Source organism: Pipistrellus kuhlii, unplaced genomic scaffold, assembly GCF_014108245.1.
Source record: "Pipistrellus kuhlii isolate mPipKuh1 unplaced genomic scaffold, mPipKuh1.p scaffold_m20_p_1, whole genome shotgun sequence".
Taxonomy (NCBI): Eukaryota; Metazoa; Chordata; class Mammalia; order Chiroptera; family Vespertilionidae; genus Pipistrellus; species Pipistrellus kuhlii.
In genome coordinates this window covers 109,072,450-109,092,795 of record NW_023425404.1, presented here as the reverse complement: position 1 = coordinate 109,092,795, position 20,346 = coordinate 109,072,450, and the positions used below count along the sequence as shown (strand labels likewise).

At 36.3% G+C, this 20,346-nt stretch overlaps 1 protein-coding gene across 1 annotated transcript in view; it reads right to left on the bottom strand.

Annotated features, from left to right (window-relative positions):
- MALRD1 (MAM and LDL receptor class A domain containing 1) overlaps window positions 1-20,346 on the bottom strand; it is a 578,615-nt gene that overhangs the window by 408,214 nt on the left and 150,055 nt on the right. Inside the window, exons 15-18 of the mRNA XM_036459535.2 lie at window positions 12,655-12,807; window positions 11,864-11,969; window positions 11,020-11,387; window positions 6,801-7,213 (exon numbers count right to left, since the gene is read on the bottom strand). Coding sequence (XP_036315428.1) covers window positions 6,801-7,213; window positions 11,020-11,387; window positions 11,864-11,969; window positions 12,655-12,807 — 1,040 coding nt within the window. The remainder of the gene's footprint in view (window positions 1-6,800; window positions 7,214-11,019; window positions 11,388-11,863; window positions 11,970-12,654; window positions 12,808-20,346) is intronic.

Sequence of the window (20,346 nt, the reverse complement as noted above, 5' to 3'; positions counted from 1 at the left end):
GTAAAGATAAAAAATTATGAACAACAAAGTAACAACAAACACTTATCTATCAATAAGTGAATCTAAAAATCAAACAAATTAAAAATCTGATGAATAGAATAAACTGGTGAATGTAATAGAATCAGGGGCATAAAAAGGGAGCAGACTGACAGTTCTCAGGGGAAAGGGGGCATGGGTGTACGGGAAGAGACTGGACAAAGATCTTACACCTATGGATGAGGACAGTGGGGTGGGGTGGGAACCGGGTGGAGGGGAGCTATTGGGGAAAAAAGAGGAACATCTGTAATAATCTGAACAATAAATATTTTAAAAACAATAAAATAAATAAATAGCCCTAACCAGTTTGTCTCAGTGGATAGAGTGTCAGCCTGCAGACTCAAGGGTCCCAAGTTCAGTTCTAGTCAAGGGCATGTATAATACCTTAGTTGCAGACATATACCCAGTAGGAAGTGAGCAGAAGGCAGTTGATGGATATTTCTCTCTCAATGATGTTTCTAACTCTCTATCCCTCTCCCTTACTCTCTGTAAAAAATCAATAAAATGTATTTTAAAACAAACAAACATGTTTAAAAAAAAAAGAGAATGTATATTTGGGTAAAAAATACTTGGAAGACATATGATGAATTTCATTTAAATGAAAATAATTTTCAAAGTTTATAATCAGCTCCGGCAGGTGTTTCTAAGAGCATTGGCCCCATGTGAGCACACACAGAGGATCCTGGCCAAGGGCATGTACCTGGGTTGTGGATTCACTCCCCAGTTATCTCCTCCCTTTCCTCTTCCTCCTCCCTTCTGTTCTCCCTCCCTCCCTCCCTTACACTCTCTCTGAAAAGCAATGAAAATATCCTCTGGTGAAGATTTTTTTTTAAGTTTATAATCAAATTTTAGTTTGGCAGGAGTTGATGATGCTGTTTTCTGTTTTGAAAACAATTTCAGAATAGCTCCTAAAGCAGGTCCAACTGGCAATCCTGCCATAAGGACAATTCTGTTAAGACTAAGAACACTGAATTTCTTTTTAGACCCTGAAATTCTGGGAAGCATTAGAATAAAAATCACCTACAGTCCCTTTTTATTTTAAAAAGAAATATTTTTTACTAAAAATCTTAAAATAAAAATTTGGTTGTGAATCAAAATCATCAATATAGCATGTTTAAGGAGGGGAAAAAGGTATTGTGTCCCTAATCTATTGTGAGTTAATATGTTCCATAAACAATCCTGGAAGGATTCTGCACTCTGAGTATAAATTGGTATAGATCAGTTTGCTTTCACAGATAGCGATACAATATTTTCTGCTGAATGAGAAAAAGTTTAAAGGGATAAATCAAGATAAAGCAATCACCTGACAAAGGATTACAAAGAGTTCCAAACCTTTTTCTTAGTGAATGTTGTGATGCATTGATTTTTCTACTGAAAATAAAAGCTGAAATCATGTGTCATCAATATCAGCTAGCAAACTATTTGGTTCAATATTTTATACTGTTAAAAAGAAAACTTACAGAGAAAAAGCAAATCTCAAGTGTTTCACATGATCAAAACAAGTTTGAAACAGCAGAGAAAAACACATTTGAAAAACATTTCATAGACATTTATTTGTAGAGAATAAAGAGCACATCAGAAGGAAATAAACTAATACTTTTGTTTGTCCAGCCAGATACACAGCTACTGTCTGAATAAGATTCTTATATGATGTAATACTTAAAAGTAGAGTTTTTAGCAAAATAATCTAACGTTGATAATCTAATACACTTCTCCATATGGCAGCTTCACACAAGTATACTTAAATACTTCCTTATAAAGAAGAGGCCAGCAAGGCAGCTATTAGCTAGCCAACACTTTTGTGCAAATTCCAAAATGGCAAATAAATTCCACAACTGAGATTTCCTTCCATTTCAGAGTTCCTCAACTGACAGTCTCACTGTGGCAACTTTACACAGTCAGACATGGAAACCCCCACATGATTCTACAAGACTACGTTTTCTTATTCCCTTCTACCAAACCAGAAGGCAGGCTAAAGTGATTTGGAAGTATCCTATATAATTCTATATGATAAAGAGGTAACATGCAAATTGACCATCACTCCAACACACAAGATGGCTATCCCAATGTGGACACAAGATGGCCACCACAAGATGGCCAGCAGGGGAGGGCAGTTAGGGGCAACCAGGCCTGCAGGAGAAGGCACTTAGGGGCAACGAGGCCAGCAGAGGGGGCAATTAGGGGTGACCAGGTTGGCAGGGGAGTGGTTAAAGTTGATCAGGCTAGCAGGCCGAAGCAGTTAAGGGCAATCAGGCAGGTAGGCATGTAAGCAGTTGGGAGCCAGCAGTCCTGGATCGTGAGAGGGATGTTCAACTGCCCATTTAGACCCAATCCCACCAGAATCCCAGATTGTAGAGGGTGCAGGTTGGGCTGAGGGACATCCCCACCCCATGTGCATGAATTTCATGCACCAGGCCTCTAGTCTATGAAAAGAAAGAGTACAAGTGGCTTGTATATGCAGCACCAGGGAGAAAAGAAAAGAAATAAACAAAAACATAGTTATAAGAGTTTCCAAACAGGGCATAGATTGTGAAGGGATAAGGGACATACTGGAATTAAAGTATTCATTTATACTTAATAATTTTCTAACCCTTCTTACCAACTAGTTGGCTATTTTAAAGAATTCAAGCCTACAACCCAAATCTTTCTTTCTTTGTCTTTTGTTTTCCCAACGTGGATTATAGAAATACTAGAGGCCCAAAGCACGAAATTCACCAAAGGGCTCAGCCCTCGAAGCCCCTTTTGTCCTCGGACAGCCCTAGCATCCCCAGCTTGGTCTGGAAGGTCAGCCAAACAGTCATTCTGCTGTTTGGTCTAATTAGGATATTAGCTCTTTATTATATAGGATTTGAATATAACTATAGCATATACCCTGTTTCCCCGATAATAAGACAGTGTCTTATATTAATTTTTTATCCCAAAGTTGCGCTAGGTCTTATTTTCAGGGGATGTCTTATCTTTCCATGTGCTAGGTCTTATTTTCGGAAGATGTCTTATTTTCAGGGAAACACGGTATTACTATTTATGATTTTGCAATGTTCAATGACGCATAGTAATATATATTTCACATATATTATAAATAATACAGGGGTAGGCAAAAGTAATACAAATAAATAATGCAATAATTAATAAATAACAATACAAGAATAAACTATTTCACATACAACTGTAGACCTACTTTTGCCACCTCTGTATATAAAGTATATTTCTAATGCTTGATGGCCCATAATTATATTTTACTATAATTTTGGAGGGCCAAAATATTAGATAAAATTTAGTATTATAGAAGCTGTAACAAGTAGAGAAGAATATCAAATGGATTTATTAAGAAATTAAACTTGTTTTCTGTTATATATACTCTTGTAATAACCTCCATCTAACCTGTTCTTTTCTCCTCTCTAGTTACTTGTTCTTCAGCCAGGAAACCAAGTTCATCACTTTGTATCAAAACTGGATGATGTGTTGACATAATAAACTGTGATTATATCTGAATTCAGCTTAAGATTGTATATGAGAAAGTTAAGATTGTAATAGATTTATTGTGCTGTTCAATAAGCAACAACTCTAGGAGTGTCACTACACAGACTAAAAGCTAGTCAACCAAATCTTTTCAATGTAAATTTTTGCAACTATACACACCCTGAAGAAAAATGTTATGAGGCTACACATGTTATTAAACTTTTAGCACTTCTGTACATAATTTCATAAAAAATGTGGTAAAGTTAACATTATTAAATGTGGTTCTATTTAATATACATAATAATTTCAGAAACATTTTTTCCTAGATCTGAAATATTATGCACCATATAAATGTAAAAGTATATTCTTTTTTAAAATATATGTTATTGATTTTGTACAGAGAGGAAGGAAGAGAGATAGAGAGTTAGAAATATCGATGAGAGAGAGTCACCAATCAGCTGCTTCTTGCACACCCCCTACTAGGGATATGCCCGCAACCAAGGTACATGCCCTTGACCGGAATCGAACCTGGGACCTTTCAGTCCCCAAGCCTATGCTCTATCCATTGAGCCAAACCAGTTTCGGCAAAAATGTAAAAGTATATTCTGTAGATGAAAACTTAAATTATGAATAAGACTTTTAAAAATATTTCATGACAAAACCACTTGGGAAAAATCTCTTTTACTTTATACCTAAAGAATTGTTAAAAGAATTCTTTCAGAGTAAGTTAGAAAGTTCTGTGGAATTAAGAGGTCTAGCTAAACAATCTTTTCTTTGAAAGACTAAGTCCCCTCCCCATGCCTTTCTCTTAAAAACACGTTTTAGAAAAAGTACTCATGTTAGAAAAAAGTGAGCTGAAGTCTGTCAGTTCCTGTGGTGCCCAATAATCAATAACTTGCATTAAACTAGGTTTCTGTAACACTTATCAGTGACTCCATGCCAAGAAATTCATCTTCAAGGGAAAAGCAAAAGGTAGGTTCTCATCATTGATGTTTCTATCTCTCTCCCTCTCTCTTCTTCAATTCTGTATAAGAAAACATTTTCTGTCAGTATGTCCAAAGGTAAGATAGAAAACCCAGTGAAGTAACAAATTCTTAACACTGGAAGTTTGAGAATACATCTGGCTTTAAATACTTGGTGAGAAAGTGCTTGAATGAATTTCAATGTTAAATAATTCAAATTGTATTCAAATGGTGCATCATCAATAAAACAGGCAGCCAACAACATCAGGTAATAATTACTTGTGTGAAATACTATTGTTCATTATGTAGGTACAACCCCATTTAACTATAAGGAAAAATATGACATGTAGGAAAGATCAGATATGACAAAGAATTTCTTTTGTGTTTCCTTTGTTAGAAATTGTCCTTTCAGAAGGTCAGTAGTATGCTGAGTATTATGAGTTGAAACCTCTTTAGAAATTATGGTTTTAAATTTTCTTCAAAATAGATATAACAACTCTTATTTCATTCAATAGCTGCTGCAATTGATGATGGCTAAAATACCTCCCCTTATTGAAATGTCAATGTGACCCTCCACATACAGTGTTCCATAAAAACTTGTTTTGCTGTATTGACTTTTCATGGAAATTTTGAGCTGCAGTATAACTTAGGAGGAATAAAGGTGTCTCCTTTCTGAAAAGCATACTGTAAAAGGGATTAGCAGTGAGTTCTCAGAAATTCTATATAACTTTTTAAAAAATGAAATAAGTCTTAATTAACATGTTAGATAAACCAGCTTAGATAAAGCAATAAGAATTCTTCAACCTGGCTGGTGTGGCTCAGTGGTTTAACATCAACCTAAGAAGTAGGAGGTCAGGTTTGATTCCTAGTCAGGTCACATGCCTGGGTTTTGGGTTTGACCCCTGTTTGGGGGCATAATGTTTCTATTCTCTCTCCATCTCCCTTCTTCTCTCTGAAATTAATTTTTAAAAACCTTTTTAAGAATTAAAAAAAGAATTCTTCAAAAGGAAATTATAAATAAACTGTCTAGGATGTAAAATTTTAAGCATGCTAATCCAAAAACAATATAGGATAGCAAGCACAGTAATCTGTGTTAGATAGAAATTTTAAGGATAGAGTTAGAACACTATACTGGTGGCAGAGTACTGGAATAAATAGAACACTGCTTGGCATAAATGAATGTATCCCACAATATTAGTACCTAGATCACAGACTTACAGACACTATCTCACTCTCAGAACCACACTTGCAATAACATACCAGTTAAAAGGTGAATAGCCAAGAAAATATATTTGGAAAAAGGAAATGTTATTTTGATATACTATATTATGTCCACATACAAACCAATTGTATATGGTTTTTCTGCAGTGTGATTTCATTAACACCAATGTACCATTTAATAATTAGTATAGAATATTATTGGTAAGAGTAGAGTAAATAATTTTATTAGTATCAATGGTCAGCACTGCAACCACCAAACACATTCCAAGAAGTATTGAGATCTTCAGAAATTACATTCTCTAAATGCCATTGTTCTCCTACATAATGCTGTTATGTTATAGTCTTTTCTGCACTATGAAAATCAGAAAATGCCCTCTAAAATATATTTAGAAAAAGTGGGGAGGAAATAGGTACCATTTTACAGAATCCATATATTTTGAAAATTAGCTACATTTTTCTTAAGTTATTTCTTCATATCTATAAAACTGACAAAAGAGATCTCTAACTTACTCATTTCAGGAAATTGCTGAGACATCAAAGAGTATATGCCAGTAAAAGTCACATAGTATTTGAACTTGATGTTGTAAATTTGACTTTTAGGAGAAGGCAGGTGAGAATTAGAGTAAAGAATATTTCACCATAGTAAGAAAACCTAGACTCAAACTCTAGTTCTGCCCCAGAGTAGCTGTGTGATTTTCCAACAAAGCATGCACTCTTCCTGGATTTCCAATGCCTACCTATAAAATGTGAAATATTTAGATGAACTATTCAACATAGCATAATTAAGAATCTGAGCTTTTTACAGAATATCACAGGTGGTGCCAAACTCTTTTCCCTCCAGATTTTTTTCAGCACAACAATTACTTAAAATCGAAGGACCCTGAAGCTGTTTCCAATGCCATGTGTCCATCTTTATAGATTTTAATCAAACAGTAGTGGGGCTAGTCAAGGAGAAACACAACTTAACAAGCTTTGGTACAGCCTTAATTAAATGATAAATGCATATCAAAGTAACTCTGATCAAATTCCACTTGCTTTAAATTAAAAAAAATAGAAACCTTTCATATTCTTTAGACATTAAGATGCATTTCCAATACGCATTATAAACGCCATTATCCATACCTGAAAAGGCTGCCTGCTGGGAATGTGGAGGTCTTTCCTTATCCACCTGTTGCCTTGATCCCCAAATATCTGCCACAGCAGCTTCCCCCTGCTGTTACTCCAGATTCGCTGGTAGATGGCCAGCCTGTAAATGTGCTTTCCGAACATGTGGTAATAGAAGCGGAAGGTGCAGCTTTCTGTTCCAGTGGCACTGAGGATCGGGCTGAGTAAAGCAGCTGTGTTTTGGAAAGCTTGTGGCTCCGAAGATTCTATGTAGAGATAGTGTCCTTTAGCTGTGCCCAAAGTATTATCCTTCATTGGCCCTGTATTAAGTGTTGATGTTGGACCCTGGTTCCTGGTCCAATCAAAATCATCTTCTGTATCTTGTTCCCAATTACAAATTCCATTTTCAAAGTTACATTGTAGTTCAGGTACTAAAATTGGCAGTAAATAATAGCAAAAGATAATTAAAGATAAAAATATCTCTGATTAATAATACTAGCTGATATTAGTAAGCAATTTAATCTAAAAATGTGACAGTAACGTTTTAAAAAGAGTGAACAAGTTCTAGATAACACACCAAGTAATAATATTTTATGGGCTGAAAGTGAAATTATTTTGGTCATTTTCCATATGCCACTTATGCCCATCCCTTCCCCATTTCTATTACTATAACTCTAGGCAAATGATCACAACTCAACAGCTGGCTCACTGCAACAAACTTCTGGCTCAGTGGATTTCAATTTTAGCTGAATGTTCCAATCCAGTGAGCATTAAAAATAAATAAACAAATAAATAAATAAATAAATACATAGAAAACACAAAACCCAGAATTCATCTTCAAAAATGTTGGTATATTTGGTCTAAATGATAGAGCCAATCATCAGGATACCTCATCAGTTTCCTTGATGATTCTAACATGCAGAGCTGAAAATAGTCATATTTTAATAGACGTTAATTTTTTGGACTTCTCTGTGGTTTAAGGTAAAATTGCCTTAAACAAATTGCAAAAAAGCCTATCCAAGTACTAGTTTGTTAGTTACAGGTGAATCCCAGGAATCCGTGTTTTTAACAAGCACCCACGATGATACGAAGCAGATATTTTCCAGACCTCACGCTGAGAAACTGCTCTTGGGCTTCATCCTGCCCCAGTTCCAAGTGTCCCTTCCATCCCTGTGCCAGAATGACCATTCTTTAATGACAGTTTATCTCTTTCCTGCTCCAATCAAAATCCTTGAATACATACTCATTTAACTTAAACTTAAATCTACACTCCTCTTATCTTCAAGCTTCACGTTTCCCAAATTAAATGAACTTCCTGTTTGTCCTTCCCAATGAGCCCTAAGCATTCCACCCCTTTCCCCATCTCTATGTATGCCAAGTGTTACGCCCTGTGTCTTACTAATTCTTAGCTATGTCTCCTCAGTGGTCATCTTTTCTACTTACTGGATGGTAGCTCCTTTAAACCGGAGCTTTGAAACTTCTAATGCCTTCACTCACTAGAATTCAAAGCACTTACTTATGAAATACTAGCCCCTTATCAAATTAATACCTACATTTCTAGGATAACATCAGAATATACATATTTTTCAAGATGTGAAAATTGTGTCAACACCAAGTATTTCTTTAGAATAAATGAGACAGAATGTACATTTGACATTATTTGGAATTAGAATTAATGTTTTGTTTCACATTTTAGCTTAATTTACATAATCTAATATTTTAAAAAAATGTCAGCTGTCCTTTATTCAACTGTACTTGGCATCAAAGGTGAACAAATACTCAAACAATAAATAAAAGCATATGTGAATAAATGCAGCCAGGCAAGAACAAATCATCTGTATCTGAAAACTAGAGAACAGGGCTTAAACCTAATGAAGGGAGCCAAGTGAATAAATATCAAATGGAAGAAGAGCTTTCATTTGATATTTCCTCACTTGTGACTAATCAGGCCCAGCTGTGATGTGAACTGGGGGCCGATGGTGTACTTTCCAGGTGTCAGTCTTTGGCTATAGAGAAGAAGGAGAATGTCAAGCTGCTGAGTTTTTTGACAGAAAGCCAACAGATTTGTATGTTGCCTGTCTTCATACTGACTACATGCTCAGTCTTCATTTCAAAAGGGAATATGTGTAGCTAGACCCTTAAAAAAGACCATGACACTAAACATACTTCAGGAAATACAGTGAGGATTTAGAATGGCTAATGTATTCTATGTAGTACAGTAATATGTCTAGATGGACTGCTGAGAGAGCAACTGACAGTCTAATGACACTATTTTCTGTCATTAATATTTATTCACAAGAAATTTATTGATATTTTATGAAGTTAACAACTACTGTTTTCTGTCATTAATATTTAGTCACAAGAAGTATATTGATATTTTATGAAGTTAATACTGACAAGTTTGAGGATAATTTGATTACTTTTAGATAGAGAACACATTTTTAAAAAATCTTCACCCAAGGATATGTCCTTGTTGTTTTGAGAGAGAGAAAGAGAAAGAGAAAGAGAGAGGGAGGGGAGGGAGGGATGGGACTGGGAGGGAGCGGAGAGGTAGTAGGGAGAAATGGCGGAAGAAGAGATAGAGCTAGAATAGGCGAGGCAAGAGCGATACGACGTAGTAATCCGATTATTCCGCTGTTCGTTCAGGTCTCCTCCTGCGGCCCGTCCATCTCCTCCTCTACTCCACCCTCCATACCGCTCGAAGCAGCCCAAGACCCACTCAGACCATACCCCTCCCCCCATCCCACCTCACCCTCCTAAGAAAAAGAAAGAAAGAGAGAGAACAATTGATTGGTAGGCTTTCATATGCATCTGGACTGGGACTCAAGCCCAGAACCTAGGTATGTGCTTTGACCATAAACTGAACCCACAACATTTTGGTGAACCATACAGGATGATGTTCTAATCTAAGCCACCCAGACAGGGCAAAATTTTTAAAGAGTGGAATTTGAAAAGCTTGAAAAAGATAAAAAGACTTTCTGAATTTGCAAAAATTAATTAGATGTAGGACAAGCAGCACTTCTTATAATAGCCATTGTTAAAAGCATTGATTTTGTTTATAAGGATACTTCCAAATCACTTTAGCCTGCCTTCTGGTTTGGTAGAATTGAGTAAGAAAACGTAGCCTTGTAGACTCATGTTGGGGTTGCCATGTCTGATTGTGTAAATTTGCCACAGTGAGACAGTCAGCTGAGGAGCTCTGAAAGGGGAGGAAATCTCAGTTGTGGAATTTATTTGCCATTTTGGAATTTGCACAAAAGTGCTGGCTATGCTAATAGCTGCCTTGCTAGCCTCTTCTTTATAAGGAAGTATTTAAGTATTTAAGTATACTTGTGCTCATGAAATTTCAAGAGCTACATAATCATCAGACATAATTTTTTTTATAATTTAAACCATAAACTCAGACTTATCTTTGACACCTTACTCTGTGCTCCCTATTGCCAAAACCTCATCACATGTCCCTCCTAAATATTTCCCAAAACTTTAATCCCTCTATCTCCATCCTTATCTCTGTGACAAGCTGCCAACTCCTCTCCTGCTGACTACCGCTATGGCTTCCTAACGGATCGCCTACATATAGTCTTCTCTAATCCATTTATAACACACCATATTCATAGTGACATTTTCAAATATGCCAATTTTATTATATTAGTTTTCTTCTTAAAAACCTTCAAATAAGGAAGAACTTCCCTAACATGGACTAAAAAGACCTGGAAATCTGGCTGCCCTTTATACCTCTCTCCTTACCTTGCACCCTATTCCTTCCTTCTCCTTGCACAAGCCACACATTAGCTATCTTCCTCTGCCATGCGGTGACATAGGGGACTTCTTCATTCTTTGACTTAACATTTTTCAGATCTCAGCTAAGTAATCACTCTTGGAAGTCCAATGCCGCTATTCCCTCAAGTCACATAACCCCTATTTGTAAATCTTGTCAAAACTTCCATTTTATATTTGTTTATTAAATATTTGAATAATATCTCTCCTCATCTAGTCCTTAAGCCCCATGAAACCAAGGAAGCTGTATAGTTGTATTTAACATTGTATCACTAGTATTTAATTTCTAAAACTACATAATACATACAGATGGCTTTGACTAACTGATTAATTAAAGCGCACAAAACATTCATTGACCCTGGAACGATGTTTAGTGTCTTTGACTTGACTGGGTCAAGAACAGTAAATTTAAGTACGATCACTACTATCAAATGTGGGAGAGGGACAAAAATATACCTACCACAGTCAGCCTCATCAGTATGATCACCACAATCATCCACCAGATCACATAACCGAAGCCTGTGTATGCAGGCCTTAGTGTGTCCACACCAGAAATGATCTGGCCCTTCACAGCTCTCCGCAGGAAGAGGAAGGGTACAGTTTTCAAAACTGATGTCATCAATAGCTGAGACCCCATCATAAATGCCAAGGCTGACTTTTTCTAGAGTCAGATGGAAGGGGTGAGTGAGGCGCCCAAGCTGAATAGTTGCCTGTGACCACTGGTTGCCCTGGTTATATAAGACTCTCCAGAGCACTGTGGAGTCATTGGAATTTTCCAAGTGTAGCTGGAGCACAGCTGCTCCCACTGACAGGCCATAGTTATAAAACCTGGAAAAGAGTAAACAAAAGAAATGGGTATTATTTACGGGGATAGACTACATATTTAACTTTTACTCCTTCACTCAGTCAACAATAAATATCAATAATTAATCATCTTAATAGAAGCCTTTATTTCTTGCAGCAATTGTGGCTGCACCTCTGCAAAACTTATATGCTGAGGTGCACACTCTGACTCTCGGGACCCTACAAGCGTTTCTCAAGGAGTTTAGTCCAGAACAGAAGAGAGAAGCAGTGTTGATTAAGTTATAATCTACTGCTGAAGGGAAAATGTCCCTTTCATCTTAAGAAAGAACACAACAAACACTGATAATTAGCTCTTAAGTAAACTGCTAATTATGTGGAGCTAATGCAATAGCAATTTTTAAAAGCAAAACCAAGGGTGAATCATAATATCTACTAAATGCAGGAGTATGCCTGCAAGCAAGGCACTGCTAAGGTAACTAACCACTGTTTGTAATATTTACCAGAAAGAAAGTGTGCATCCTGTTCCTGTCTGGTTGATAGTTGGACTCTGGAGTTTAGCAACTTGGGCCAAGCTGCTGCTTTTCTTCAGAATGAACATAAAATGCCCTATTGGTATACAAAAACAAGTATACATTAGCCTATTAGATTATAAAGTGAGACATCTGTCGCTTAGCCCTACACTAAATAAGTTCCATGTCCAACTAAAATTAAACAATTAAAGACCATACAACAATTAAAAATCAATGAAAGTGCCGAAACCGGTTTGACTCAGTGGATAGAGCATCGGTCTACAGACTGAAGGGTCCCAGGTTCGATTCCGGTCAAGGGCATGTACCTTGGTTGCGGGTGCATCCCGGTGGAGAGTGTGCAAGAGGCAGCTGATCGATGTTTCTCTCTCATCGATGTTTCTAACTCTCTATCCCTCTCTGTTCCTCTCTGTAAAAAATCAATAAAATATATTAAAAAAAATAAAAAAATAAAAGTTAATGAAAGTGATTGGTAGTCAAATTCGCTCTTATAAATATTAAACTATGATCTATATCAAGATCTAAAGGATGTCAAAACAATTGGTAATTTAAATTAACTCAGCAAAAAATATATATATCTATGCTCTATTCCCACCATCCATAAAGGAGTAATCCCATGCAGACATCATGAATGTAACTGATCATGCTCAAATGCCCTACTATTTGTTGTGGTAACAGAGAGTGTGATCTGCTTCTCTTTCTCTTCTCAGACCTGACCAAAGGGGAACTGAGGTCATTCCCAAGAGCCTTTGCTTATTTCTTACCTTGAGCAGATTTGTGAGTATGATCATAGGGAGGGGCCTGTTGCTCAAAATCAGCAGAAAGGTTACTTCTGGAGCTCCATATCCAGTCAAAATGGTCACCGCTAACTGCTTCAAACCAACCACAGCTATTTGCTTCAAAGTCACATTTGGAAACTGAAGAACAAAAATGTGGCTTTTAGGTTGGCTCTCAAAAATGCTTGCACACTTTACAAAGGGTAGAGTTCAATGGAAATCACCTTGTTAGTCTTCTCTAAGTCTATCAAAGAACATACTTTAGGAGAAAAAGGAACTCTTTTGACTCCCCCCCCCAAAAAACACACAAAACAAAACAAAACAAAACAAAAAAACCCTGGAATTGTGCTTATCATACTGAAAATTGATAAGGTAGAATTATCAATTTTAAAAATTCAATTTTCCCCAAATATTCTAAGCAGCATCAACATCCAGCCATATTGTTAATAGAATTGCCAAAGTCTGCCTAATTTATTCTGATACTCATGTTAGTTTATCTGCTGCTATTATATCATCTGGAAGGCTGAATTATTCCTATAGAGTATTTTCACTAAACCATGAGAGCAGCTACTTCTAAAATAGGGGTGTCGAACTCAATCAGAGAAGGGGCCAAAATCTAAAATCCAGCCTAAATTGCAGGCCGAATGGTTTACTGAACAGTCATAAACTGTCATTGTGATGGAAACGCAGCGGAGTGCAGTGATGACAGCGCGGTGCGGGCCACATTGCAAGGCCTGGCGGGACGGATTTGGCCAGCGGGCCTTGTGTTTGACACATGTGTAAATATTCAGTAACTGAAAAATGTAGATCCATTGCATTTAGTTAATGTTCACCTCTGGATTTAATAGAACTTAATACTTCCTAAAGCATTATATGCATTGCTTAATTTGTGCAGGGTAAAATAATTTTAAACAGTTTTCAGGTAAATATGCAGAAGAATAAGTTGGCTTCCAGAAAGAAGAGGAAAGAAAGGGAAGTTATAATAATAACAGTATAGTATCATAGCTAATGTTCAGTGAATACCCTATGTAATAGATCCTGAACTACTGAATGCTTTATCTAGATCTAACTTTCACATCAGCCATATGGGGAAGTATTACTATTATTACTATTATGATTATTATTATTTAAAATAATATGTCACTCAATGAAATTTTAAAATTTAAAACAATAAAGGCATTTAACCTAGTTATAAATCACTTTTAATTTCACTATAAATTTTGAAAATGTTAATTCTACTCAAGGGAGAATATGAGGTAAATAGTAACATTATAAATACTACTTTCTAATTTTAATAGTTTCTATATAAATATTATTTCCAAAATACATTTGTTTTATGTCAAGTTTCCTAGCTGAAAATCTGTCCAGCAGAGTACTTTCTAATTTCATCAAAAGTCAACAGGAGGGGACCACTTTGTAAATTAATATGATTGTCTAACCATTACAGTGTATACCTGTAAATAATATAAAGTAATATGTAATGTTAACGATAATGGGGGGGAAAAGCAATTAGAATATATAAATACATTTAAAAATAAACATTTTTAAAATGTTGCCTAAACTTTAATAAACAAGGGATGATGATATGCCAATACACATACAGAGACACTTAGAAATAAGCAAAATGAAGAAAGTACTGCTATATTTATAATACAAATTTCTCAAGTAAAATTTAGAAATCTATGGTTAAGCATATTTAAATGCTTAGAAATCTATGGTTAAGCATAATTGAAGTGAGAAAAATGACAAATATAACAAGTCAAGAATAAGTGCTAAGAATATTTAAGTTCACATTTTTAAAGGCCATCTCTATTTGTGAATATAAAATATACCAATAACACATAAATATACATAAATTCCAGAGATTTCAAAGTATGGAATGTCATTTCAATCCCTGAGGAAGCAAATGTTTTTGTTGCCAATTTCAGACAATCTTCAAAAAACAGTTCTTGTATACAAATACAGAAAGAAAACTAAATATTACTAATGTATAATATTTATCCCCATAGCTACTTGGAAAGGGGATCTTGTCATTTGCTATCCAGGGAGATATTGCTTTGGAAATAAATGGATATTCAAATGGTAGTAAAATTTAAAAACTATAGCAACAATTTTATAGTTCTCTTACATAAAGCTCTTCAAAAATAGTAATTTCAACAGATGATTATGCTGTTAAATTTCAAATATGTTGTAGTATATTTTGTTCCTACATATTTAGATTTCTATACACATTTTAAAATCCACCTCAAGTGATAACATATGTAGTAATCAGATGCAATTAGCCATTAATCAAACAAACTTCATTAGAATGGCTTTTGAAAATTATGTATATCTTTTTCTGACAGAAACACAATATCCTGGGTGTGTTTTAATAATTGAGATTTGAGAATTTTTCACTGTTTCAGGAGCATCATTATTGATTATTTCAATTTTTATCATCATTATTACCACAATTTGTAATAACAATTGCAATTACCATTTACTCAGGTATTATTATGTACCAAGTTTTGGGCTAGAAGTTATTATCTTCGTAACAGGATGCCAACACAGAATTTCTAAAAATTACACACCACTATTTTATAGCTATGAGTAGAAAAGCAAATGACTCTATAGCAGCTTTCAATTATTTTATGTAAAATCACCCTTGGGACCTCAATTAGTTATGTAAAAATAATTTCAGTAGCTAACCTGGGGGGAAAGATGTTAGGGTTAGTTGGTGGATGACAAATAGTTCCATCACTCAACACTTTTTTTTGTCATTTTTAGAGCTTTGTCACTCAAGCAAAGGAGAGTTAGGCATGGAGGAGCCAAGGAATCGTGTGAGGTTAAAAAAAAAAAAATCCAGAATCAGACATTGTCTCATTTCATATTCACTGTCTTATAACTTTTTTGATGATTTCAGATTATCCTTACAGAGGTTCATTTGTAGGGATAAACACAAACTGGACAAAGAGGAAGTCTGGACTGATAATATGGACCTTGCAAAAAGACTTAAAATATACAGGAAGAGCCTCTTAACATTTACCCAAAGATATTGAAAAGGTTTTATATGTCTATAAAAAAGTGCAAATGAGTGCTTATAGAAGCTTTCTTCATTATTGCCAAAACTTGGAAGCAACCAAGATGTCCTTCAGTAGATGAGTGGATAAAGAAATGATGGCACATCCAGACAATGGAATATTATTCAGTGCTAAAAAGATATAGGCTATCAAGCCATGAAAAGACACAGATGAAACTTAAATGCATATTAAGTGAAAGGAGTCAAGCTAAAAGGCTACATACTATATTACTCCAATTATGACATTCTGAAAAAGGCAACACTATGGAGACAGTCAAAATATCTGTGGATGTCAGCAATTCTGGGTGCAGGAGCAATGAACAGGAGAAGCACACAGGATTTTTATGGCAATGAAAATACTCTGTATGATACCATAATGATGGGTACATGTCATTATACATTTGACCAAATCCATAAAATGTGCAACACCGAATGAGCTCACATGTAAGTTATGGTTTTGGGGTGATTATGATGTATTAGTGTAAGTTTATCAATTGGAATATTAATTATGGGAGAAGCTATGTATGTTTGTAGATTGGGAGTCTATAGGAAAACTCTTTACCTTTCCCTCAATTTTCCTGTGAAACCAAAACATGCTTTATTTATTTCTATACCACATGCCCTTTCAAAAAGAGTATGCCGTTTACTCATTCATTATAGTTTCAGTTACTTCCCTTCTAGAAGCAAGCTCCAAGAAGAGATGGATGTCTGTCTGTTTTACATGTTGTGAGATATTAGAAAATTTCTGCCACATAGCAGACATTCAATGCACACTTGTTGCAAGAATCTATGACCTTTCTTTTTCCAAAATAAAATATTATTTCTCAAATTTTTGGTTCTATTACAGAGTTGAATTTGCTGAGTTGGTACACCAATACAAACTTACTTACCAGCACATCCACTCCTAATTTTTAAATAGATTTTACTTTTGACACAGTTTATGAATTGTGAGTGTCTCTTTGGGTTCAATATTTGATCTTTATAATTCATTATTTATAATTATATATGAATTACCTCAAAGCAGTGTTAATTATGTATGCATAATTTATCTGGAATGGAAAACTTTAAGTGGTGTAATTAATGTCAGAGTTTTATTTTTAAATTTTGCCTCTTACTCTACACTTTCTTCCTGGTAAACCCCAGCAATATTAAAGCTTTAGTTACTTTATTTCTGTCAATGAATCTAATAATTATTACTCCAACCCATTGCTTTCTTGTTAAAAAAAAACACACAACTGTTTAAAATCCTATCTAATAAAGAAGGAATATGCTAATTGACCTCATGCTGTTGAAAAGATGGTGGTGCCCACAGACAATAAGGAGGGAATATGCCAATTGACTGTCCTGCCCACAAATTGGTGGCGCTCAGTCCCATCAGCCCTGCCAGGGTGACTGGTGCATGGCAAAGCCGAGCCTGCCCTCAGGCAGGCCCAGCCACTTTGCATACCTGCCTCCAAAGTTCGCCAGTCTCCTCAGTCCCCCAGAAGCCCAGAGCCAGCATGAGGCACAGGGCCACCTGAGGCTCAGGTAACCAGGGCCAATCAAGACTTGCACTGTGGGCAGTGGCAACAGCAGAGATGTGATGGGGCCTTGTCTTCCCCTGATCACCAGGTCACCTCTTACCCCTGAGGGCTCCCAGACTGTGAGAGGGAGTAGGCCAGGCTGACAAACTTCCCCTCCAGTGCATGATTTTCATGCACTGGGCCTCTAGTCCTACATAATAAAAGAGTGATATGCAAATTAACCATCACTCTGCTATACCCACAAGCCATGCTCACCAGCCACACCCACCAGCCAATCAGAGTGAGTATGCAAATAAACCGAATCAAGTTGGCTACAGTCACTGAGAGCAGGAGGGAGGCTTGGGTTTCCCAGGCAATGAAAGAAGCAAAGCTTTTTGCACATACTAGCTGGCCCAGGCCTCCACTCAAGGCTACAAAGTTTCAATTATAGAAGGTAAACAAATCCAAACAGAAATGGCTGCCACCACTGAGCAAGCAGGAGGCTTAGTCCACTTAAGGCTACAAAGTTTCAATTGTAGCAGATAAATAAACCCCAGATACCAGGGCCTTCACTTGGGTCACCAGGGGGTGTGGTTGGCCTGCAAACTACTACAGGCCCCTTGCTCAGGCTGCCCCACGCCCCAAGAAAACCCCCAACCTGATCCAGGACACCCTTTAGGACAAATCAGCCGGCCCCCATCCCTGCACAGGCCTCTATCCTATCTAATAAAAGAGTAATATGCAGATTGACCATCACTCAAACACACAAGATTGCTGCCCCCATGTAGTCAAAGATCCTGCCCCTATATAAACACAAGATGGCCACCACAAGATGGCCAGCAGGGGAGGGCAGTTGGGGGGGGACCAAACCTGCAAGAGAGGGCAGTTGGAGGCAATCAACCCTGCAGGGGAGTGCAGTTAAGGGGTGACCAGGCAAGCAGAGGAGGAAAGTTGGGGCAAACAGGGAGCAGTTAGACATCAATCAAGCTGGCATTGGAGTGTTTAGGGGGTGACAAGGCTGGCAGGCAGAAGCCATAGGGGCAATCAGGAAGGCAGACGGGCTAGCAGTTGGGAGCCAGCAGTCCTGGATTGTGAGAGGGATCCCAGATTGGAGAGGGTGCAGGCTGTGCTGAGGGATACCTCCTCTATTCTCCCATGCACCGGGCCTCTAGTATATACAATAATGATCTCTTCTTCAATCCTGCTCCCCTCCTCTCACCTACTCTATAACTATAACTCAAAATAAAAAAACTCAAAAGCATTACTTAAAACATCCCTTTCCCTATCTTCCAAATACATCAAGTATTTCTTTACACTTAGAATAATTTTTTATAATTTTATTATAATGTATCTCTATACACTAGTTCAGTCCATGATAATCTCTCATCTTTACTCCAAAATTCTCTTGTCTAAAACCATTACTTCCTTATTCACCCCTTCAATTCATTCTACATTTTATATTCAGGGTGTAAACATTTAAAGAACTTAATAATTCAAACTTGATCCCACAATTACTTTTAAAAATCCTTAAATAGCTTCCCTACTATTTAGAATAATGTCCAAATCCTTAATATGGTTAAGTTAATCCCCCCAAATCTCTGTGACTTTCTTATCTTTATGCTCAAGCTACCTTTATTATTTCAGTTTCTTTAATAAAGCAAGAATACCATTCATCCAGCCCTAACTGGTTTTGCTCAGTGGATAGAGCATCGGCCTGCGAACTGAAGGGTCCCCGGATTTTATTTTGGTTAAGAGTATGTACCTTGCTTGTGTGCACATCCCCAGTAGGGGGGTATGCAGGAGGCTAGCTGATCGATATTTCTCTCTTATTGATGTTTTTAACTCTCTATCCCTCTCCCTTCCTCTCTGTAGAAAATCAACAATACACACACACACACACACACACACACACACACACACACACACACACCGTATTGTCCGGCGTATAAGACGACCCTTGTATCGAAAAAAAGTCAACCGAAAATCGGGGACAAAAGACCAAAATTGCACAAAAATTACCTGCAGATCTTGATGGCAAAGTAAGTCTTTTCTTTGAAGTGGGGGGTAGTCTTATACAGCGAATATAGGCCTAAACCTATGTTTTAACTATAAAATTAGGGGGTCGTCTTATACACTGCAAAATATGGTGTGTGTGTTTGTGTGTGTGTGCGTGCGTGTGTGTGTGTGTGTGTGTGTGTGTGTGTATATATATATATATATAAAATTTATTTATTTATTTATTTATTTATTTATTTTTAAGAATACCATTCACCCATTTTAATGCCTTACCATGGTCCCCTTTTTTTTCCCCCCCCTTTTTCTTTTTGGAACACACCATTTACTTTGACCAAGCAATTCAAATTTATTCTATCGCTTAAAAAAAAAATAATGTTACCCACATAAGTATAGTCAATTGATCCTCACAAAAGAGCAAAAGCATCATAATGAATAAAACATAGACTTCAACATATAATGTTGGAACAACTGGACAATCACTGAAAAATAATCTAGACACAGACTTTATGTCCTTCACTAAAATGAACTAAAAATAAATCACAGGCCTATATATAAAATGCAAAACTATAAACCTCCTACAATACAACATAGGAGAAATCATAGGTGACCTTAGATATGGTGATGACTTTTCAGATACAACACTAAAGGCAAGATCTTTAAAAAAAAAATAATTGATAAGCTGTACTTCATTGAAATTAAAAAATTCTATTCTGCAAGACAATCTCAAGAGAATGAGAAGACAAGCTCAGGCTGGAGGAAAATGCTTACAAAAAATACAAAATACAACTTATATAGAATTGTTATCCAAAATATATAAAATAAAAAATTCAACAATAAGAAAACAAACTTTTAAACTTTGTTTTTAAAAAATGGCTCAAAGATTTGGACAGATATCTCGCCAAAGAAAATCTACAGAGGCAAATAAGTACATGAAAATACGCTCCATGCCCTATATTATCAAAGAAATGAAAATTAAAACAATAATAAATACCACTACACCCTATCAGAATGGTCAAAATCCAGGATATTGACAACAACAAATGTTGGTGAGGATGTGAAGCAATAGGAACTCTCATTCATCATTGGTGAGAATGCATAATGGTA